Here is a 24265-nt window from a genome sequence, read left to right on the forward strand (position 1 = left end):
ATAAATGGTATGTAATACCATATATTCCTTGGACTCGGTTGCTTAATCTCACCATATAAATAATTTTTTGTCACTATCACTACTTTTAAGTAATGGGACAGTTCGCATTTTCAACACATTCCATATATAAAGGAGTTAAATTGGTCTCATTTTGTAACTCATTTTTTAAAATTCAAAATAAGGTTCATTAAAGTTCTGTTGCGTGTCCTCAGTTTGGGGCCTAGAGGCGGGAAGGGAATTTCCAATTCCATGCCATTATTAAGTGGAGATTCTCTTGGTCACTTGCCTGTGTGTCAGTGTCATATCCTTATTTTCCAAAGTCATATCTAGTTAATCTTTACAGACATATTGAAGAGGACCAGAACGTAGGAAAATGAGCATAGACATTGCAATGTTTTTATGAGCTTTTATCAGAGTCTAAAATAGTTACTATTTCTATTAATATTTTCTCTAGAATGACTTGATCTGTGGCATGTTGGCTTTGTTTCTCAGTACTTTTTTCTGCAGAGTGCAGGGTAAGAGTTGGTTTAGCCTGGGGCTTTAGGCTGAGATCCCATACATTTTCTTTTCTAAAAGGTGAGAAAATTTGGTTGGGATTACATGTAATCTTTTTCCCAAAAAGAAGCATTTACAAGATAATCTTTGGAACCAAATGGGTACTGTTTTTCTGAAAGGTTAAGGATTCTTTGTAGAGACTAATTGCATTATGTACTCTACTCAAGTGAAGACTAATGCTGCTTTGGGACCTTTTGGTATGGATACTATGCCTTATATCTGAGTCATTGATATCAAGGACATGAGAAGACCCTCCTTTTTTTAAATCTTCTGAAGCAGAATAATAAAGTATTTATCTGATTTTACTAAAAGTATTATCCAGATATAGGAAGGGAATTAATTCCTAATTTAATGTACTTTATCCTAGTAAGTGTATTGCGTTCAGTGGTGAATCATTTGGGAAGAAGTATAGTTATGTAGCAAGTTTCATTTTCAGCCCCTTTTTCATCGTCCCTGAGTGATCCCATCTCCTCCCATTGCTTCAACTTCCATATAAGTTGATGATTCCCAAGTGCATATTTCCAGCTTGCACCTCTCTCCTGTCCTTATTTTTAACTACATCTGAAAATCTCAGCAAGATAACGTATCCTGTATACACTTCTGAAGCCAGCTCTCAGCCTGTCTTCCTTTATTTCACTGACAGTGTCACTCTTCACCCCATGTCAACAAGTTCACTTGATTCTGTCTTGTAAACATTTCTCACATCCGTTACCTTCTCTCCATTCCCACAGCCACTCTTTATTAATTCAGACTCATTTTTCATTTGGATTATTGAAGGAGCTTTCTAACTCCTGCCTGACTTCCTTATTTCTGACATCCTTTGTACTGCCACCAGTCAGATCAGTCATACCCCCTTGTTCTATGGAAAGAAACCCAAGCTTCTTAGCATAGAATACAGGCTGTTATAGCCTATAAGATCCCTGTCATTCTCCCTAAATTGTGAGGTCTTGGGAATATAGTCTGTCCTATTATTCTGAGTAGCATGAGCCCTTAATAGGTGTTTGTCATGTATTAGCACTCAAAAAATGTTGAATTTTTTCACCTTTACTTAGAACTACTCATCCCTACCACTTCTCAACACTGCTCATACCATTTCCTCTTGCCTAGAACAAGACCATCTTTCCCCTCCCCCGAACTGACAAAGCTAGACTCAGATTTACTGTATAAGCCCACTCCCCCAGCAAAATTAATTATTTCTCATTTATGTTCTTGTTGAGTACTTTTGTTACAGAAGTGGTCATTATCAATCATATTTTGATTATTCTTCTGTCTCATGTCTTGAAAGGTTGAGATCTGTTTGGGAACAAAGTTTATTTTAATTATCCTTGTGCACAATGTTTGGTAAACAGGCCCTCAGTAAATGGTAAATTGAATTGAAGGCATGCTCTCGATTTATAGATTGCTAAGCTGAACAAGTATACAATAAAGTCATCGTTTGAAGTCATAGTGAATGACACAATTTTTTAGTAACCATTTTTGCAACTTTACCTCTTTTGGTCGTGAATCACAGACTCAGCTGCTGGGAGAGTCTTTATGTGGTTTCAGAAACGTCTGTGTGGCTCCTGTGTCCTTGTTTTCCTTCTATTTGAACAAGCTGAAAATTTTAACAATTTCAGACTCTCTGAGACATTAGTTGTCAAATTGTGGTCCCTGCACCAGCATCACCTGAGAACTTGTAATAAACGCATATTCTCAGGCCTCACTTTAGATCTACCGAATCAGAAACTCTGGAGATGGGGCCCACGATTCTGTTTTAACTAGCCCTCCAAAAGTTTCTGATGCATGGTAAAGTTTAAGAATTGCTCCTCTAGGATTTTGCCATCTAAGGAAAGTTTTGCCTTTGATACATAATAACAAAGTTCCCCGCATGGTTTCCACTATAAGCTATTTTATGCTTTGGAAATAATTCATCAGCTGGGAAGACTAGGACTAATATTACCTAACATCTTGGGATGTGACTCAGAAGATTGAATTTCCTTCTCTGCAAAGTGTTTAACTCTGTGTTTTCTGCGAATGGCTATTTTTTAAAAGGTGGGAGGAGGGGGCTTCCTGGCTCCTTCAGTGAAAATATCTTCTAGATAATAGTCAGACTGTTATCGGACTCAGGTCCAGCTGCCTGCTCCTTTGAAAAGGAAAGAAAAAAACCTCAGGAATCAAATGGTTGGTGTTAGAAAAGCAGATGTATTCAGCTGAAGCAGATGGTAGGCTACCCCATCTCAACGATTTACATTTACTGAGGGGTTTTTAAAGGAAGCGTTGAGGGAATGGAATGTGGGAGGTGAAAAGCAGGAGAGCAGGAGATATGAGTTACGAGGGGTCCGTGTCTGTGAGCCAGGTACAACGTCTCACCAAGGCCTCATCTGGTTTCTGTTCTCATCTTCGCTGTTATCTCAGGACCCTGCAAGATTTTGATTTGTGTCAGTGTACTTGGCTAGTGCCCAAGGTCAGCTTCCAGTTGTTTGGCCTTGATCATTTCTCAAAACTCTACAGGTCTCAAAGAAAGAACTGTTACCTTTGCAAAGTACTAATTAGCTTCTTGGCCTTGTTTTCCTACTTAGGGAGCAAGATAAGAAAGTCAGGGGATGGGAAGCAAGAGTGGAGAGAAAAAAAACTGTCCTTTTTAAAATCCTCTCCTTTTTAAAATCCCCCCCGCAGCCCAGGCAGCTTTAGGTCCCAACATGGCTTTGGTCCTGCTCACTACAAGACTATCAACTTGGACTGCTTGTATATTCATTGTCCTACTCACGGGCTAGATGATGGTGGAAGAATGAGTTGAATTGTGTTATCTTTAACATTTAAATCCTGATTGTTGGTATGTTGTCAGAGACAGAAAGGGGGCTTGTTATCAGATGTTATACTGAATCTATAGACAGGTACATTTTACAGAAAAAAATTAGTGGAGATAAGATTTTGAGTAGTGGTTACCGATGGCTTTTGAGAATGGCTTACTTGTTAAATAAAAAATTATTCAGCAATGCTTGTTAAAGCATGGTGAGGAAAACTTTATTCAGACCATTGTGAATAGGTATGGGGACCACTACAATGGCATTTTGCAGTGGAGGAGAGAGATTGGGCTCAACTCTGAATACAGCATGGGCAAGTGGAAATTTATAGCCAAGGAGCAGGGTGTGGGGATCAGTGGATGGAAAATTACTAAGAGGAAAAATCAGGGGCAAGGGGATTCTGGCTAAACTGACCTAAGCGATTCTTGCTAAAGACAGGCCAGGATGATCAGACCTCACCTCAGAGGGAGACAGTGGAGGATGAGGAATCTGATCTGATATCAAGAGTGATCAGATATTGAGGATGGGGGTTCTTGCTAAGCTAACTTATTAGCAGGGTTCTTTGCTAAACTGAATTTTACAAGGAAGTACACAGATAGGCATAGTAGAAGGATCAGAAGCCTGACTAAATTTTGGTCAAGCAGAGAATCTTTGTCAAACTCTAGAGTATTCAACTTTTCCAGCATATTGTTATTATTTTGCCTTTAATAAATCCTAACTGGAGAGCCAACTGAAGCACACTTAAAATGCTCTGTAACTGTTTTTATGTTTTTAAAAAATTATTATCAAAATTGGTTTTGGACTCAAAGCTGCCTTTTGGGTGTAGTTCTGGATTGGCCCAAAGCTATTTTTGACTGTCTTTTGGGATAAGAGAGCCTCTATGAGCATTTGCTTAAATATGTAAGGGGTTCGCCGTTTGAACTAAACTATTCATTAAGAACTCTCTTTGTGGGGGTGCGCTCACCGGTGCGGGCAACACCAAGCCAAGGGTTGCGATCCCCTTACCGGTCACAAAAAGACAAAAAAAAAAAAAAAAAAAAACAGAACTCTCTTTGAGGTACAGCTGGTTTGTGTGCATTTATCCATTTCCTTTGGATGACAGACACATTCTTGGTTTTTAGTGGCTAGCAAAACTAGCTTTTTCCCTTATGTACTAGCAGCTTGAGTACTATTTGTGGAGTTAGGGAGTGAATAACCTGAAGTTTTCTAAAAAGACTAACTTAACAGCAATTTGTGGCTACTGCAATTTTCCCCTTGAACACATCCTTAGTTTCTAAAAAGTCATGGTCATTTTGATGTCAAAGTCAAAATGGGACCTGACTTAGCCTCACTTTCTTGGATCTGACTTTGTTTGCTCAAGATTAAATTAAAATGCCTCTTTCCTCCCTGGGGTGAGGAAGAATTGTTAGTCTCAGGAGTGTCTTTGATAATGAAGCTGTTTAACTGATGACTGTAAAAGCCTAGACTAGGCGGGTAGGATTTTCTGATAAACAGCATATGAGGGTACTTCAGAATGTTCATGGAAAGATTTGTATTATCTTTTAATTCTCCTTTTCTACCAGCTTTTCGAAGTACCCTGGTATGAGCAGAGCTTTCAATCTGTTAGAGCACACGTGAGGATATTCAGGATCATAGGCAAGTGTAGCCCTTTGAACATGTTAGACATGCAGGAAGAAATGCAAGAGGGGCTCAGTTTTGAGCTGATTCTTCTCTTTGCTAGTAAAAATTTCCAGTTCCTTCTGTTTCTTAAATCTGGTGTGGAGTTCTATTTTTATAAGACCTTTTTCTTAAAAACCAGAATGTATTCTACATCATTTTTATTAATTGCTGGCACCCTTACCTTATTTACCGTCATTTTCTATTTGAAACATGTTGAAATTCTTTGGGTCATTGATTTTTAATGATTTTTTTCTTTTGGACAATTACAAAGTTCAGTGAAAGTCAGTCCAGTAGACGACCCCTCGCCCCCATGGGTCTCTGCCCCACACTGCTTTTGAGGTACGTCAACAGAACACCCAGGACTGGTATAGATCACTCTTTAAGTTACATAGGAGAATGCTTGCATAAAACTGCCATCTTATATTATTACATTTATAGTTTTACAGGTTACAAAGTTATTTTACATTCCCATTGTTCATGGGAATATCGCCATGACCTTATGAAGAAGATAGGAAGTATTGACCCTATTTTTCAGATGAGGAAACTGAGGTTGAAGAAGTTGAAGAATCCAACCCAGATGTTCTAAACCATGGCTCATTTCCTTATAAGGTGAGCTCTCAGCTTAATAGAGAGACCCTTATCCATCCACTCATCTAACAGTAATTCAATCTAGACTCGGGGTGTCTAACCTGGGGTCTGCAGCACCTCTGAAATTATACACGGAATTTGTATTTTTCTGAGATGAGAGAGGCCAATGGATTATTATCAGACTTTTAACTTTTTTTTTCTTTCTTTGTAATTTTCTCAGGCCCACACGTCTAGGTAGATTATGCTTGTTTTGCTTGTCAATGGGAATTGACAACAGGACGGAATGAAAATCCTTGTTGAAGGAGATCAGTTTTATCAGCTGCTGACCTCTTGTCTGTCCTAAAGTGACTTAACATTTGCATAGAGCTTTACAGTTTGCAGAACTCTTCTACATGTGTTACATGATCTTTACAACTACCCTATAAAGTAGGCGGCAGCACTCCCATTTGAAGAAACTGCTCAAAGTTAAGAGAATTTAAGTTATGGAGGTCCTCACTCAAAAACTGACACACTTTTTAGGCTGAAATTAGACTAAATCTTATATGATCCAAAATCCTATAACTACCATCTTATCTTACATTTTGTGAATTTACAGTTTGGCCTGCCCAATATCCAGTATCTTCCCATAAATCATTGTTAAGCAGCCTTTTTTGTAATTGATAGGTTTATTCTTTACCTTTTTTTTTTTTGAAAGGAGAATTTGTATTGCCTCTTTTTATTCTCATTACTTAGACTTTCCACATTGCTTATACTATCTCAGATTTAATTGCTTATAACTCTAATAACGTTTTTTAATTCCTTGAGCCTACATACATGTATCTGTTATTGCTCACTCCATTCTAGTTTGCTCTAAGGATAGGAAGAAATGAAAAATTTCCTTTTTTTTCATTGCCTTCTGCAATTAACATTTCCATTCTGGTTCTCATGTTATTTGGAAGGTTAAGATTAATTTTTTGTTGTGTCTTGAAGAAGTTGGATTCTAAGTTCGACTCATTTTGGATGTAAAGTTCTGTTTCCCATCCTGTTGTGGAGCAGTGCTGAAGGCTGCTGCATGTGGCCTGTTTATCATTCATTTCTATGGAGACATATAATAATAGCTAATGTTATTGAGTGCTTACTGTGTGCCAGACGCTGTTTTAAACTATGTTATTTTACGTAATCCTCACAATAACCCTATGAGGTAGCTGCTATTATTAACCTTGTTTTACAGATTAGGGAGATGAAGCTCAGAGAGGTTAGGTCACTTGCCTAAGGTCATAGAGTTAGTAACAGAGCCTCATGTGAATCCAGGCAATCTGATTTTAGAGTTTGCTACTTTTAATCACTAAACTATATAGTCTCTCTTAGCACGAACTAGATTTCCCTATTTTTCCAAAGCAGACGGCTGGGTAATATAGGCTGAGCAGATTCCTTTAGCCATTTTAAATGGTATAATTTGAGAATAAAGGGTGGGCCCTAGTTTAGAAGCTAGTGATGGGGATGATCTTTCCAAACTTCTGTCATATCTGCCTGATAGCTGTGAAAGGAGTAGATTTGAATTTGGAAAATACTTTATAATCGCTTCCATTTCTACCTAGAGATCAGATTAATCCATGGTACCTTCTTCCTGTTGCAGAGTGAGGTTACCCTGTTTTCATCTACTTCCAGGGCTTCAGGCCTACCTTACCCTTGGTTGGTACACACAGAATGAATGCATATGGACTTCAGACCTACCTTTGATGTTAAGGAATAGTGATAAATGTTCTCTTAATTAACATTAAAGTAGGCAGGCTGTGCAGTAGCCTGTGTAGGCGAAAGTCTATGACAGCCTTGCAGCAGTTAAGGGTCATTAAGACGGATTTGAAATACCCACAGTCCCTGCAACCATATTTAGATGTCAATGGGTCTTGCTCAGTCTTTTTGAGGTAGATGATTTGAGAGAGAGAGAGAGAGAGAGAGAGAGAGTGTGTGTGTGTGTGTGTGTGTGTGTGTGTGAGAGAGAGAGAGAGAGAGAGAGAGAGAGAGAGAGACATACACAGAGACAGAGAGAGAAGTACTCTTATGTCCTTGGCTTTTATTTCCTCTTTACTGTGAGGCATGAAGGAGAGAACAGCATGAGCCACCCACAGGGAATTAGCGTTAGTGGGGGCTTGAAGGGAACAGCTGTTTTTTAAAAAAGGTGACAAAAGCAGGCAAGATTTAAAGGCCTGGCCTTGGCAGTAGTCAGCTGAGGGAGAGGGGGTAAAATCAGTCTTATTTCCTGTTCTGTGGTTGCCCTGGAGGTGAATGACAATTTTGGCTGTGAAAACCACTGATGGTCCCTCCCTCTTGTATAGGGCAAACCTAGCTTTATTTATTTATTTATTTTTGTTCTTCCTTCTTTAGGGCATGTGTAAAAGAAGTTTTCTTGGGATTGGGCTCAACTTGCTCTTCTGTGTTCCCTTTTTCTTCTCACCCTCTGCTCTATATCTACACATCCAGTTTTTTCTGCCAGGGAGCTCCTCCTTTTCTCAGGCTGCTAGCCCCAGCTGTCATCTTTGCCTCCCATCCCCTTCCCCCACCGTTATGCAGTTTTACATTATGCTTTTCCTGGTTTTGCTGCCTCCATTTTTAATGCTTTGCCTGCCCCTCCCCTCCGACCCCAGCTTCTAGTCCCTCCCTCCCCCAAAGCCAGTAACCGCCTTTCAGCCCCTTTCCCTATCATTGTTGAACTGAATGCACTGATATTAATACTTTCTCAAAACTGTTGGAGTTCTGAGCCCAGACACTTAAGACAGGGGCAGAGATGCTGTAAGGGGTGGGGCCGGAGGCTGTTTTTCTAAAATTTAGGGTTTTTTCCCAAAATATTGGATGAGCGTTGACCTGGAGTCCAAACAGGTGCTTCTCCTGGCCTCCCAACTTTAGGCAGTTGCATGTTTTCATGTAGAGGACGCATATTTGTTTGAAAGCCTTTGTTAATGAGGCAGGGCAATGAGTCAGGCTCTGAGCTGCCTACATCCTGCTGCTGCTGAGAACTGGTTTTTCTCCTGAGTTGGAGCTAATTGTGGATGGATAATGAGGTGGATGGTTGCTAATAACTTTCCCTTGCTAATTGTGATTTCACAGTACTGTGTAGAGAGGGTTTTTTTCTTCTTTTTTTCTTTTCCCTGCTGTTTGGAGGGGTAATAGATCTGCTTTCATAATTTTTGATGAGGGTTCAGCTGTCAAAGAATCCCCTAGTTGGTTCGTTTAGAGGCAGTACGGTTTATGAGAAAGAACCCTAGACCTGCATTCTAGTCCCAGATCGATTTAGGATTAGACGCTTAAGTGATCTCATCCAAGTCACAAACCTGTCTCTGTATCTGCCCTATGAACCTAGTGGAACTATGTGAATGTAATGAAATGTGATATATGTGGAAGCACTTTGCAAACTGTAAAGTTTTATAGAAATTTCAGGTGCTGCCCTTTATTTATTTGGCCTCTGACTACAACACCAGGGAAAAGCATCTAATGTCGTTTAAACTCCTCTGAAGCCAGCCTTCTCAAGAGCAGGGTATTGGAATTATCAGAACTAGGGGGCAGTCTTGCTGCAGAACCATCCTTTCTTTTTTCTCACTGTTTACCCCTCCCCACCCCACTTACATTAGGAACTCTTTGGTCCCATGCTCCTCTATCTCCATTCTTTAGTAAGATTATAATTTTAAGGAGTTAATGATCATAGTATGTTGCATATTCCAGTGGAGGGTTCCTGGCTTTTTGTGGCCTGGAATTATTAATTAATTTATTAAACTAAGTGGTGACAAAGCATATCTTTAACTTTTAAATAACTACAAAAACTTTTCTAGCCTAGTAAGACACATTGACTGCAGTTGCAGAAAGTGTTGAGACCATGCTTTGGCTTTGGACACATCTGGATTTTAGATCAGACTCATTATTAGCTTGTGACTGTGGGCAAAATAACTTTTTTGGACCTTAGTTTCCACAGTTTTAAGGGGATTTTAATGATATCATCTTATAAAGCAGTTGTAAGGATTAAATGATATAATGAGTAGAAAGTGCTTAGCACATTGCCTAACATATAACACGTACTTAGAAAATGTTACCTGTTAATATATATGTCTAATAGTAATAAATAGTAATAATGCCTTTGAAAAATGCACAGAATGATATCCATTGCCAGTGTTTTAAGGGATTTTTAATCTTGTTTTTAAATCTTTGTTTAAATATACATCATATAATTTACTAATTCAAAGAACATATTTGACTTGCTCCCATTTTCCTCAATACATGTGGGAAATTGAACCAAATCAGACCAGTATTTCTTCCTTTCCAGCAGGAAGTCATGCTGGGGTGGCATGGTCAGGCTGAGTGGTTTGCTCAGTAGTGGGCAGTGGGTATCGAGTTCAGACTGTTTCTTAGCTACCTTTGAATTATGTAGTGTTGGAACATGTTGGAATTGGATGGGTTCTTGGGTTCTGAACATATTTGCAGGCGTTCCTTTTACATTAGTGTGGTCAACAGATTGATAAACAGGCTTAAGTCTAAGTGTGCTTTGTGAAGTGCAGTTCAGAAGGAAAAAAGTACAAAACAAATCCACTGACAGAATTATGGAGCATAATCAAGTGCGTAATTACAACATTTGAGAGGATATATACACCCCAAGTTCAGATTGAATGTGATAATAAGACCACTTGTGATTTCCACTTAATGGTCGAGAATATGATTAAAACAGTAATTCTCCTTACTGCATTCAAGGGATTTGTTGATATCCAGTTTTTTCTGCTGATTGAGCCAGTAGTAAAATAATGAAATCAGCTTTCTTTACCTCTCTCTTAATATTAGCTGGTAGTAACTTTGACAAGTGGGTAGGTGGTAATTTGTGAGAACTGACTGAGACATGGCTTCTTGGATACCACTTTATCTGGCAGTGAGCTCAGCTCTTTGTGCAGAGGCTTGGAGATTCCTTTTTGTAATTCTAAAACTTCTGTGTCTGAGGATGACATCTGTTTGGCTTTTTGGGGCCTCTGGTACATAGTTCCTTACAAAGAATGGATGGTGGATTTGAAGGAGGTAGTTTAGAATGGCATATCCAAGGCAGAACATTTAGTCTAAGCCTACTAAGTTTCTGCATTCCTGTGCTCCCCAAGTTTTGAAAGCATCAGGAATTGAAAGTCTAGTATGAATTTGGAGGTCTTGACATCTACTTGATAAATATAGTGTACCTACCTTAGTGTTCTTAGATCCATAGGGTGGGGTTTTTCTCCAAAGGCAAATACTGCTATGGATATATACAGACATATTGTTACATACAGCAGCCTTCATTTTCAGCTAGCCTTGTTAAATCCTTGGCTTCTTGACTTTAGGAAAACCGTGCCTGCCATTTAGTCCTTCCTTTCCTCTGGAATGTTCTTAGTGTGATGTTAGCAGATCCTGACCCCTCTCTCTGCTCATTGCAAAGGGGCTGGCTTGGCTCATGAGCCAGGCCTCCCAAGGGAAGTTGCCATGCCACTCAGTGCCTTCTTTTAGCTTCTTACCTTGTACCTTAGGACACTGCCAGAATTGGTGGAAATGCTGAAGAAACCCAACGTGCAGTGTATAGATGAGAGAGAACATCCTTGCACTGTGATTTTGTTTCCTATGGTCTGAACTCCAAGTTTTTCAAATAAGCCTGGATTTTGTTTTAATTCTTTTTCTGCCATTGCCACCTTGTCTTATGGAAGGGTAACCTCAAGCAAATTATGGGCAAGTGGAAGTAGGCATCAACTTTAGTTCTAGGCAGTGCCTGGTAGTGTTGGTTGAGGCCTGGCCTTTCCCCTAGAGTTTAGTTTAATTCATCAGTGTACGTTTTTCATTCTTTTTGGGCTGGCTTCTTGAAGCCAGGCAACTAAACTATGTAGAGAAAACCTGTCAAGTACCATGGTTATTTCTAAGACTGGCTTTTCAGGAGAGTTTTCTAGTTGTATGGATTTAGGGATTATGTAGGATATAGTCCCTCCACTCACTGGCAATGAATTGGGTTGCTGGTACAGTTGATTCCACTCCTGAGTTGACCCCCATAGTAATTCTCACCCTGAAATGAAGTACAGACTGTCCTGTTCTCCTGTACCTGAAGGTTTGCATTCAGATAATGGTTGCCTAATCACAGACAACTAGGTTGTCTGTTTGCCATAGGCCCAGGGAAGAATAGGAGGTAGAGAAGTAATCTGAACTCAGGGTAGAATCCTGCATGACAGAAATTTACTACCCTCACGGTTGAAATTTGGACTCTAAATCCCAAGGGAAGGCCCAGTAGTTTCGTTAATACTTCTTGTTGAGGCTTACAAAGGACATTGCATTTCTAACGAAGTGTTTACCCATCCAAAAGAGAGATCCTGACTTGGCATATAAATCTGCTGCCACTTCTGGTTATCTTTCATCACTTGCCTAAGTTTGAAAAGGTAATGGTTTGTGCCCTAAGGAAAGAGGCTCTTCCCCTCCTCATTCCTACCAGCTGGGCCCATTGCTAAAATGCTTTCCAGTGGGCTTGCTTCTGCCTGGCTAGCACCTGGGCTGCCCTAGCTTGTAACTTTAGCCTGCCTTTGCTTCATAAGCTTCCCAGGGTGGTTCTTCTTCTGAAAGCTTGTACGAAATGCTATTGCTGTCTCTTTATAGTTTAAAAATGAATCCTTTTTTGTTCTTTGCAATTCATTTTCTTTTTTCTTTTTTTTTCTTTAAATTACTATTAACACCTGTTGATTCTTTTTTTTCTGATTGGCCTGTCACTGCATTCCTGCTCCCCCTCCCTCTAGCTGGGTTTGTCAAGTCGCCCATGTCAGAAACTAAGCTCACGGGGGACGCCTTTGAGCTGTACTGTGACGTGGTCGGGAGCCCCACGCCAGAGATCCAGTGGTGGTACGCAGAAGTCAACCGGGCAGAGTCTTTCAGACAGCTGTGGGACGGTGCTCGGAAGCGCCGTGTCACCGTAAACACCGCCTACGGGTCAAACGGCGTGAGTGTGCTGAGAATAACCCGGCTCACCTTGGAGGACTCTGGGACTTACGAGTGCAGGGCCAGCAACGACCCCAAGAGGAATGACTTGAGGCAAAATCCTTCCATAACATGGATTCGAGCCCAGGCCACCATAAGCGTCCTTCAGAGTGAGTCCAGCACCCTACAGTAGTAGTACTGTAGTCATTAGAGGTGGCCCAATGACCCTTCCCTTCTGCTTCCTTTCCCTCTTTCCCAGTATGATCACTTACCCCACCCCTTGTCTTTGTTTTTTCAAACCCACGACTTCTGGTTGTAGTGTATGAAAACATCTGTGGCAACCTTTTTTCTTTTTGCCGTCCTTTCTGCCTCCCGTATCCCCCAACCCTTCTCTGTGTATTTCTCCTCAGGAACAAAGAACTTGAGGAAATTCGTGACTGTCCAAAGTCATCTGCGTTGGGGAGAGGTGGGGAGGGAGAACTGGGGAGATTAAAAAAAAAAAATTAAATGCACAAAACCAGGCAGTCAAATGAGGGTAGTGTTGAAATTGTTTCTTTCCCTCCCCTTTAATTTCATAGTAGGTTGCCTGCTATCCTTTTGCTGATTTCTTCTCTGGTGCTTTTCTATTTTTGTTTCTCTCCCCAATCTAACTACTTTTTATTTCTTCTGTTCATCCGTTTGAAGTTCTCTGAGTAGCTGCCTTCACCTCTATGGTTTTAAGTTTGTGTCTGCCCAGCCTCTTCCCTCACTGTGACGTGGTGTCATCCTGTTCTGTGATGGGAATGTTGCCATGGGTGCAGCGTGGTGGTGTGTTTTGGTTGTTGGGTGGCATGTAAGCTTGGATATTTCCATAGTTCCAGCTTTTTCTTTTCTGAAACAGTGGCATGTGCTTCTCTGATAACAACCCTCCACTGCAGCAGTACATTCCTCACTGGGCCTGCCCATTCCCATTCAGTCTCCTGTTCTCTTAAAAGCAGCAGCCAGAGATTTCTTCCATATGTCTTGCTGTTAGGAGGCAGGTGACGCTAAGCTGCAAAATATTTTATTTTAAACCCCACCACATCATTTCACAGTCAGAGTTGTATCTGATTTCTGTTCACAGTTTGACTCTGATGACTGAGTGCTGGCACAGTGCTCCTCATCCCAGAGGAGGGCAACCTCAGAAATCGTTGGAAACCATTCACACTGGCCTTTTCTTTGTGTCTTGAGAAAAGAGGAAACTAGTTTCCAACCCTACCTATAAGTGACGGGTTGAGTTGGGTGGCTGGCTCAGAATCTTCCCCTTCATGTATTGTAGCAGATTCAAGTGAGATATCTGACACAGGAGCTTTTGTGGCTACTTCTGTTTATGGAGAGTGACTTGCTACTTGTATAGTGGGAAGGACAGGAAGGGAGAAGCCACCATAGAACCAGTGCCTCTGGCCAGGAAGAGTTCTAGCCCCACATCAGCCCTGGTTATAAGGGGGCATTCTCTATTTAATGGAAAGATCCTATGGGTTTTTCACCTTCTCTTCAAGAACTCTGATATTACTACAGCTAGTTCTAACTTACAGAACTGATTGGAGAGAGTAAGTAAAAATAGTAAAGTACTGTTTTTATGAGGAACTTAATAACACAGGAGGTGATATGACATGGGCCCTGAATCTATATCATATGGGAAATAGCAAATTAGTGCCTGTTCTTTGTAGCCACTCTGACCATCCCCCCCCCCCTTTTTTTTTTAAGGAAAAAAAGGCTTTAGAAGAGAGATAGGAGAGGCTGCTGCAGTCGGCACTGTTGAATCAGAGAACTTGCTCTGGAAAGGGGAAAAAGAAAACCTTGTCTATGTGCAAACGGAGAACATTAACCCAGCAATTTTTCTTTCTTTCTTTTTTTTTAAAAAAATTTTTTCCCTTGCACGCCGCCTTCTCCTGTCCCCTTGCTCCTTTCCTTCTAAAAGCAGAATTACCCAAATGGCCACAAAGGTCTGCAGAAATTTGTAGGCATAGACTGGGCTGGGCATTTGGTACATCCATGAACCTGACTCATAGCTAGAAAGGCCATGTCTGGGGCTAGAAAAAGATGAGGCTTTAGGTACCTACCAGTCTTGCAAGTACCTGGCATTCCCCCAGTTTACTTAGCAACAAGCTTTCTAACACAGAAGTATCTGCATGTGGTTGAACAAATCCTGGCTAGTCAGTCTCTCCCCAGAATTCCCCATCAGTCAGCCCTAGTTAGCTGTTTTGGAGAGCCAGGTTGTTCCTGCTACTACTGCTGATCTTTTTTTTCTTTTTTTTTCAACACCCTGAATTCAACTCTGATTGGATTATTTTATGATCTCAGCATCCCCAAAGACAGTGCCTCCAGGGGAAAGTTAGTCTTCTATCTAAGAATGACTTCCTGGCAGTACTTTCCCCAAAGCTCTTTGAAGGCAGGAAGAGAAATGTGCCCGGTTTTTAGAGTAACTCTCTGGCCATAGCATGTTCTTTGCATATGCGTGATGGCTAGGGTACGAGCCTACTACTAGCTGCTTCTAAATAGGAATCAGTGGCAGATAAAAATGTTTGAGCTTCTCCTAAATGTTCATCTCTCTTGGACTTTCACTGGGCAGAGTTCAGCCACAGAAATAAAGGCCCCACCTTCATCCTGGTGCAGAATGCAGATGTGCACCACAGCCAAGCAGCTTGGTCTACCACTGGCTTCCATATACAGCAATCGTTGGAGGCAGGTTATCCTATCCCACAACCTTCCCATGGTGCAGAATCATATTTAATCCTATTTAAATTATCCACTTGCTCCCAGCTGAATCTCTCCTGGACCTTTAACACTTAAGGGGAAAGTGATTTCCTTTGCCTTCTAAGAATTCTTGGCAGAAACTCTACCAAGTTGCTTTCATCAACTTTTTAATCTCCCTGAGCTGCAGTGGTCATTTGCATCGCTTACAGGTAAGAGTAGCATTTACTTTGGCCTATTTGTATTTAAATATCTGGAAACTCTTGTCCTCATTCTCAGAGTTCACCCTTCCTTGTGCAATCTGAGAGGAAAAACCAGAAGGAGAGTTCTGAGTGGGACAGAAAGTGAAATTGGATTATAAAAATTCAGTGAAAACCTAAAAGTGTATTTGGGTTTTAATGTTGCCTTTATATTTTTTAATTTCTCTTCTGTGGAGTACTGGTTCTTTTTCTCTTTTGTTTTTGCTTAGTTTTTGATTTTTCTTGGAATTGTGATGCTTTCTGCTGATGGTGTGTGTGCGCCTTTCGTTGCAGGGTTTGCAGCCGTTCTGCTCAACTTCTTAAGGCCCAGGGATTTGGCTTCTGTTTAGTGTGTCTTGGAAACCATGGGACACCACTTCGCTGACATGTTTACATGCATTTGCTTCTGTCTTAGTGGCTGCTATGCCTTCATTATCTGTACATAGAGACCTGTTTGATGTTACCAGTAAGGACCAGTGCTGAATGGAAGATAACCATTTCCCTTTGCCAGAGTTGGAAAATAGTTAAAGCCAGTGTGTTAATTGGGCAAATTTAAGGATTTGCTTTATCACAAGTTTCTTTACAGATATTAACTCTATAGTCAGAAATGTTACATTGGTTGGGAGGCCCTTAAGGTATTACATTTTCCAAGCAAATACCATGACTTCTCAGTCCTCTCCCCTTTCCTGAACAATGAACACAACTTAGTTCCAGTGGAGAGAGAGAGTTCTGTTCTCGAGAGTTAAGAGTCAGCACTATACTGCATAAAATGGTGAGGAGAGCTAGCCAATGGGAAGTTGTAGACAGGAAGTAGCCTGATACAGGGAAATGAGAAGTCAGTCAAGGGTTACTGAGAAAGAATTGGAAAAAAATAAAAGAGCAAAATACCTCTTATTATGGATGGGAGAAGATGGTTAATTTAGACTTCACCTGAAAATGTTCGATCAAAAGTAGAAAAAGATATAAGCCTGGGAAAAAATTAATGACAACAACAACAAAAACAAAAAACATAGAAATGTCTTGAGACTTTATAGTGATGGATTTCAAAGCGTTTTATAGACACACCTTCCAGGAATGATGTAGTTGACTTCAAATTTTTCTGCTTAATGTATTTTAATATTTGACTCAAATAGGGTATTGTATAGATAAACTAGTGGTCCCGGGTTATCTAAATTTAGGATAGAACCAGAAGGTAAAGTGTACACCTTTCCCTCGGGCAGAAGGTGTGTGTATGGAGGTGGTCTTAGAGTTGGGGGGTGGGGCAGGGTAGAGATTTCAATCAGATGCGTTTTCTAGGCCCAGCTTTTGCCACTAATAATAATTATGGCCTTGTACAAGTCATTTCAATTTTCTAGCTCTTAAAAGGAGTGGGATTCAGTGACCTCTCAGGGCTTTTGGATTCTAAAATTCTAGGAGCCCATAATGCCAACACATATTGCATTCTAGTTATAATTAATATTTTCTTGGAATGGAATGTGTTTTTAAAGTGCAATTCTGAAAACATTTTGTTTGGGGAATAATTATGGAGTGGAGAAAAGAACTGATGATTCCTTAATAATTTCCCTCTGTAAAATTTGGAAAATACAAGAGACTTTCAGGAGGAAGATTGCTTTTAGGGTCTACACTGTCTTTTTCTGCATAAATAATGACCATGGCTAGTTTGCCATAGTTTTAACATATTTAAATGTGGGACAAAGCATACATGTATTATCTAATTATACATATTACTGTTCCAAGGCCCAGTGACTCCATAGGGAGTTTATTAGTTATATAAATGATACTGCCTTTGTCTTTAGAACTGCAAGGTGGATCCTGATTTTCTAATTGAAGTCAAATCAGTTGGTGGTTCTTAAATCATAAAAAGGTGGTATTCAAAAATGTAAGTGGATTGTTGCCAGAACAAGCACCTGTGTAATATTCCCATTCTTTCACGTCTAGGCCAACTGGTCTTCAGGCTCTTGTCTGCTGTAGTGGTCATTTGCTTATAATCATTGTTTTTCCTGACTTCCTTCAAAGTGGTAAAGTGAAATTCCTCATGTGGTCCTGTCTGCCCTCCCTCTTCTTTTAGTCTCCCCCTCCTAACCCATCCAACTTTCAGGCCAGGGCTGCAGAGGATGGAAGGCTGTAGCCCTCTATCATTGTACACTCTTATTACAGAGCCACGGATTGTCACCAGTGAAGAGGTCATTATTCGAGAAAGTCCTGCTCTCCCTGTCACCCTTCAGTGTAACCTCACCTCCAGCTCTCACACCCTTACATACAGCTACTGGACAAAGAATGGGTTGGAACTGACTGCCACTCGTAAGAATGCCAGCAACATGGAATACAGGTGAGAAGGGCTAGCAGCTTCTGGGAAGATGGGAGGGAGCATGGCTGAGCTTACTTGACATTCGTCATCCATAACTATGCTATGTGGGAGGGAAAAGAGATATATGTGGTCCTCCCCTGGAGAGTCTAATCCAGTATATCTGGGGTGAGGCCCAGGAATCTATAAAAGATTCCCAAATGATTCTAATAAAGTAGCCATGTTTTAGAACCACAGATAATCTGCTCATTTGATAAACAGAGAAACTGAGGGCAAGAGGGAGTGATTCGCTCAGAGTAGCAGTACTAGTCAATAGGAGAGTCACAATTAGAAGGCAGGTCTCTTGAGTTAATCTAGTGGTTTGAGGAATCAGATTGAAGTCTGCTTTGAGACTCTTAGAGCAAGACATCTACCTAAATGATCTTTCCACTGGGTAGATTTCCTACTGAATTCCCTTTTAGGAGTGTTTAATATTAACATAACATTATTAGGACCAGCAAATACAGGGCTCTTTAGTTATCTGGAGTGAAGGTGATAGCCTGGAAATACCCTTTAAGAAAAGGAGGATATTTGCTGGCTGGAGTTACCTGGGACCCAAAGATTTGGTGCTTTTTGGAATATCTACAACACATGGCACCTGACCTTTCAGAATAGTTTGTTCCTGGTAGAAAACTTCTGGAAAAGGATCGGCTAGTCCTGCTTGGCAGGTTGATGCAGTATAAAGAAAGAGAGAACTGGAGTGAGACCCAGTAGTAGCAAGGACATTCTGCAGTATTTTGCAGCATTGAGGCTTTTCACACCCTTTATTTAATTGATCCTCATGAGTTTGTGGATCCTCCTTTTTTCAGGTGAGGAAGCAAAGACTCAGAAGTAACTCTTGGCTGCTTTCATGAAAGGCCAAATACTGTCTCTAATAAGTTTCAAAAACAAAGCTAGGTTCCAGGTCTTATGACTTTTTAAAATTGTTCCTAGAATTTTTTCTTTCCTGTCCTGCTGCACCATACTGTTAATTGGCAAGGTAGTTAACCTATCTCCACTGTAGTTTTTTCTGATATAAAATTGGAAATATAACCTCATAGTTTGGAAAGAGTTAATCCAATAGAGATGTTAAGTGGAAGGAAGGGCATTTATTCTTGGTCTATTCATTAGTTTTACAGACATTGTTTTTTATAGTACCTCTTTCAAGGTAGCAGACATCCAATCATGTTTCTCTTGGGTCTTGTACTGTTGCCCATAAAGCTTTGAGCTGTGACTTCATAAAGTTTCAGCCTGACTTTATAAAATGCCTCTCTTTTTTCCTCAGCTTATTTGAAGTTCTACAGGGATACTCTGCATTAGTAGAGTTTTTCAGGGATTCCACATTTTGTGGAATAACAACTGATGAGTCCCTTGAATTACCTAAGTCAGCCATAGATCAGAACCTTGTTTCTGCCTAGCTTATAGGGGACATTTTCCATTTGCTTCAGTTCCTTCCCAATAGCTAGTCCAAGGGACCATTGTGGGGAGATTTTTGAGCCCATAGTCATGGCCTCAAGCTTGGGAGTCCTCTGAAGATATAACTGCTGCTCCTCCCTCAAACTCTGGAACACTTGTTAAGGAGCTGCTGAGTTGTGTTGATTTACCTATTCCAAGTATATTGATTTAAGAAGAGGAACTTGTATCAAGTTGAGAAGACATCTTGACTGCTTTTCTTAGAATGTTATGCTGCTGCCATGGATATGCTGAGACAGTCCTGGGGATGAGCTATGTCTCTCCTCATCCATAGTCTCTTAACCTGTGTTACTTTTTTTGGAACATGTGGATGAATGTATGGATGAATGCATTGGGCCAATCAGTGTTGGAGTTTAGGAGTTTTCCTTAGACATTTAACTAGTGCAGTGGAGATTTGACCATCACAAGCATTGTATTTTAACCACTCAGCAAAAGAGCAGGAGCCCAGCCTTATATAAATATTTATCCTCTGTTCTGGAGACTGTTGTTTCGGTTTCCTGTAATTATTCACCAACCTTTCTGCACATGTTTGGTGTGTGTGTGTATGGGCTGGAATGTATTGAGCCCAGGTGAAGTTGGGCCTCAGGGGCAGCTTGTTAGGGATCACTCTGTGAGATTCAGAGGAAGTGTGGTCTGGCCATACGCACTTCTTACAGTCCTTCCTATCACTCTGCTTAACTTGGTCTGGATCTGTGCACAGCTCTTCACTTTGAGTTTGTGTCCATTTGTTTATTCATTCCCTTATTATTCTAGACACCAGGCTAGGTGCTGGGTGTAGAATTGTGAACCAAATAAACAGTGCCTACCCACTTAGAACTCAGTCTGTTGGGAAGTTGGACATTAATCAAGCAATCATATAAGTATGTAGTTATATATTATGATAAGTGCTGTGAAGAATCCTGGGGTAGTATGAGAGAGAATGTCATGGAGGGGATAGAATTTAGATTGGGGATAGAAGGAAGTGACATGTAAGCCAAGACCTGATGAAAAGGAATTAGGTAGGCTAAGAGTGATGAGAAGAGCATTCTATGTAAGGAACATCTGTGTGAAAGTTTTGAGTTAAGAACAAGGTTGGCACATGAAAAACTGAAAGACTGAACAGCAGGTCTAGAAAGTGGCGTGGGATGAAGATAGGGAGGTAGGCAGGGGCCCAATCATGAAGCGCGCTGGAGTTTATAGACTTTGCCTCTTCTCTGTGGCTGATGCTCTGACAGCAAAAATTTTTTTTATCTTAAAAACTATGTACCTGGGTCCTGTTAACGAGTAGATTTATTGAAAGGCATACTACTAAAATACAGGTTAGGGAGATACCATCTAACCCCAGTTAGGATGGCTAAAATCCAAAAGACCCTGAACGATAAATGCTGGCGAGGTTGCGGAGAAAAAGGAACTCTCATACATTGTTGGTGGGACTGCAAAATGGTGCAGCCTCTATGGAAAATGGTATGGAGGTTCCTCAAACAATTGCAGATAGATCTACCATACAACCCAGCTATCCCACTGTTGGGAATATACTCAGAGGAATGGAAATCATCAAGTCGAAGGTATACCTGTTCCCCAGTGTTCATTGCAGCACTCTTTACAATAGCCAAGAGTTGCAACCAGCCCAAATGTCCATCATCAGATGAGTGGATACGGAAAATGTGGTATATCTACACAATGGAATACTACTCAGCTATAAAAACGAATGAAACACTGCCATTTGCAACAACATGGATGGACCTTGAGAGAATTATATTAAGTGAAACAAGTCAGGCACAGAAAGAGAAATACCACATGTTCTCACTGATTGGTGGGAGCTAAAAATTAATATATAAATTCACACACACACACACACACACACACACAAAAACCGGGGGGGGGGGGGGAGAAGATATAACAACCACAACTACTTGAAGTTGATATGACAAGCAAACAGAAAGGACATTGTTGGGGGGGAGGGGGGAGGGAGAAGGGAGGGAGGTTTTGGTGATGGGGAGCAATAATCAGCCACAATGTATATCGACAAAATAAAACTTAAAAAAAATAAATAAATAAAATAAAATTAAAAAAAAGAAAAAAATATCATATGTGTATTTTTAAAAATAAATAAATAAATAAATAATAAAATAAAATACAGGTTAGGGCTGGCTGGTTAGCTCAGTTGGTTAGAGTGTGGTGCTGGTAACACCAACGTCCAGGGTTCAATCCCTGTACCAGCCAGCTGTACCTCCTCACCCACCCGCCCCCGGGGGGGGGGGGGGGAAGAAAACATGTATAGAATACAGGGTAGAAGAACAGAATTACCAAAACAGGGTATTTAGGAAAGCTCAGAAAAAGCTTCTTTCTTTGTTTTTTCTGCTCTTTATCTAACTGGAACCACCAGATGAGCAAGAAGTTTTTAGTGATGGGTCCATCCTCTGTATCTGAGTATAAATTGTAGTACTTTGTATAGTCTTTATTTTGATTACTTATTTTGCAGTTTGTTTCTCCCAGTAGACCAGAGCATCTTAAGGTTAGGGGCCATGTGCCATTTCATCTTTGTATTCCTGGCACCCAGTAAGAAATAAGGCATTTATGTTTTGGGATTCATAGAGGGAGGTTTTTGCTTTACATTAGGAGGAGGTGAATTGCACTGAGGGGATTTGGAGAGCAGGATCCCTGGCTGCCCCTTTGATTCTCCTTTTGTTGTATATTTTGACCATTCCCAGTTTCCTGACTCAGTTTTTCTTCTCCTCTCTGCAGGATCAGTAAGCCAAGAGCTGAGGATTCAGGCGAATACCACTGCGTATATCACTTTGTCAGTGCTCCTAAAGCAAACGCCACCATTGAAGTGAAAGGTACAACCCAACAGAGGCTGCGTGTGAGCCTCTCACTCTCCCTCTGCGACACTGCCTTGGTCTATTTCCTCATTTGTAAAATAGGGATATCAGTGTACTTGCTCCATGGGTCTCTTAGGAGAGTTAAATAAGTTAATATTTGAAGTATATGAAATTGTTGTTTTATATGTCAAGACTGTTTGCTTGTTGGCACCTGAGGTGGCTCACCCTATGTAAAGCTCCTGGAACAGTGCATTACAAGTATTATTACATAGGTCTCCAGTGGACCAGCAGGATTTGGGAGAGTACAGTGTAAACATAAGCTGTTTTCAGATCATTTATTAGAATTTTAATAGACACCTTATGGGTGCATGGCATGTTAAATATGAAGCTATAGCAGAAAGTTTCAAGAAGGGCAAATAGAACTATTAAAGTTGGAGCTACCTAACATCATTAATCCCAGCTTTCCTGTGTTATTCTAAAGAAGCACCTGAGACCCAGACAAGTGAAACCACTAGCTCTGTGTCACACAGTGAATTTGTGGCAGAGCTAGCTTAGTACCCAGGGCTTGACTCCTAATCCATTGTTTTTTCATCTGTTATAAAATGACCATGGGGAGGCTGGGCTGCTGTTTGATGCCAGACTGAAGAGACGAGGTTTTTTTATTTTCAGTCTTTCATTTGCTTAGGAAGGACACAAATTTTTTCAAATCCATAGGGTCTTATGTAGAAGCTGGAAAGGAAAATTTAGGAGAAAGAAGGGGTTTTTATAACGGATATCAGATTTTCCTTGAAATATATGGAAGATTAAAAATGCAGATTCAAGAAAAATTTAGACACATTCAAAGTTTCTATTATATTGTGTTATTAAATGAAAGTAATACCTTGGTGACACAGCCCTAACTTGATGTAGGGACAGCCATTGCCTCCTCAGGCTGCCAGATTTAATCCTGAAAGCCTGAAGGTTGAGTTGTGCTGGACAGTTGCACTGTTACAGGTCTCAACAGGCCAGAGAACCTAACATTTGATTTCTTCAGTAACTTTTCATAGAGAGATCTTGGTTTTTGTCTGTTTTTGAAGAATGCCACATCTGTTCAATATGAGGATGAAGATTATGGGAAAACATTTTTGCTAAGCCAGCAAGGGCCTTCCCCAGCCTAGGTGAGCTGAGTTGCTTTCACTCCATATGAGACTTTGAGGCCCTGCAATATTCCCAGCTGAGCCTTTGGCACAAAGTCCAAGTGCAGAAGGACAGGATTGGGGAGGGAGGGAAGGAGCGGTGTGTCTAGTTAATTTTCCTTCCCTAGCCTAAGAGATAATTATGTACAATTTCAAGTCCTGACTGACTGTAATCGGTATTGATTTGGAGTTAATGATTTCTAAGCACACTTTGAGGAGTAGAAACAGAGGTGGTTTTTCCATTGGTTTGGCTGCTTGAGAAAGTGGGGTTCAGTGGCCCAAAGTTGTCTTTCCTCACATTGTCTTGAGCAGATGTGAAGCAGTAGTTGGGAGGGGTAGAGAATAGAAAGCTTCAGGTAGGAGTGTTTTCAGAGGAAGTTACAACTTTCATGGTATCTTGCATTGTATCATATTTAAGGTGCTTACTGTGCATTGTTGCATTTTTACTGTACAACAGTCCTGCGCAGATGGCCCAGGTTGTTGTACCCTGGTTTTAAAGAAGTAGACCTTGAGAGAACTTTGTTTTATAAAATCCTAAAGCATATTTTGTGACTACTTTGGACAGACACATTGTTAATCTCTCAAGAAAATTAGTAAGGAATTCTCCTCCTCCTCCCCATCTTACACCTGGACAGAAAACAGCTGATGCTTAATGTCTTGTCTTTTGGGTTATGGATAGTTGAGTCTGATAAAGACTATGTAAATTTGGCTTTTTCTGTATAACTTTAAAAAGGTTTGCCGTAGGTGTAGGATCATATTCTAAGCTAGCATCAAGTTGTGGTTGGTGTAGAAAAACTGCCTTGAATTTAGAGAGAGAGAGAGAGAGAGAGAGTGTGTGTTTTAATTCCCAAAGCATTTTCATATAAACTCTCATTTTATTCCCTCAGTGCATCCAGGGTGCGAGTAAGAGGCAGTTATCTTTTTATAGCTATAGTGATTAGAAAAATATGCTGAGTAATTAGAGAAGTAAGAGGTGGTTGTACTTGAGAACAGAGAAATTCAGGAGATTCAGGGAACATAAGTGACCTCTTTG

The 24265-nt window shown here is 40.5% G+C and overlaps 1 protein-coding gene and 1 non-coding gene across 2 annotated transcripts in view; both read left to right on the plus strand.

Moving 5' to 3' along the window:
- The window catches only part of NPTN (neuroplastin), a 64366-nt gene that overhangs the window by 21656 nt on the left and 18445 nt on the right, over positions 1–24265 (plus strand). Inside the window, exons 2-4 of the mRNA XM_063090026.1 lie at positions 12332–12679; positions 17618–17789; positions 21981–22075. Coding sequence (XP_062946096.1) covers positions 12332–12679; positions 17618–17789; positions 21981–22075 — 615 coding nt within the window. The remainder of the gene's footprint in view (positions 1–12331; positions 12680–17617; positions 17790–21980; positions 22076–24265) is intronic.
- On the plus strand, positions 21385–21458 carry TRNAT-GGU (transfer RNA threonine (anticodon GGU)). The gene has a single exon. It is a non-coding gene; the product is annotated as a tRNA-Thr (tRNA).

This window comes from Cynocephalus volans, chromosome 3, assembly GCF_027409185.1.
Source record: "Cynocephalus volans isolate mCynVol1 chromosome 3, mCynVol1.pri, whole genome shotgun sequence".
Taxonomy (NCBI): domain Eukaryota; kingdom Metazoa; phylum Chordata; class Mammalia; order Dermoptera; family Cynocephalidae; genus Cynocephalus; species Cynocephalus volans.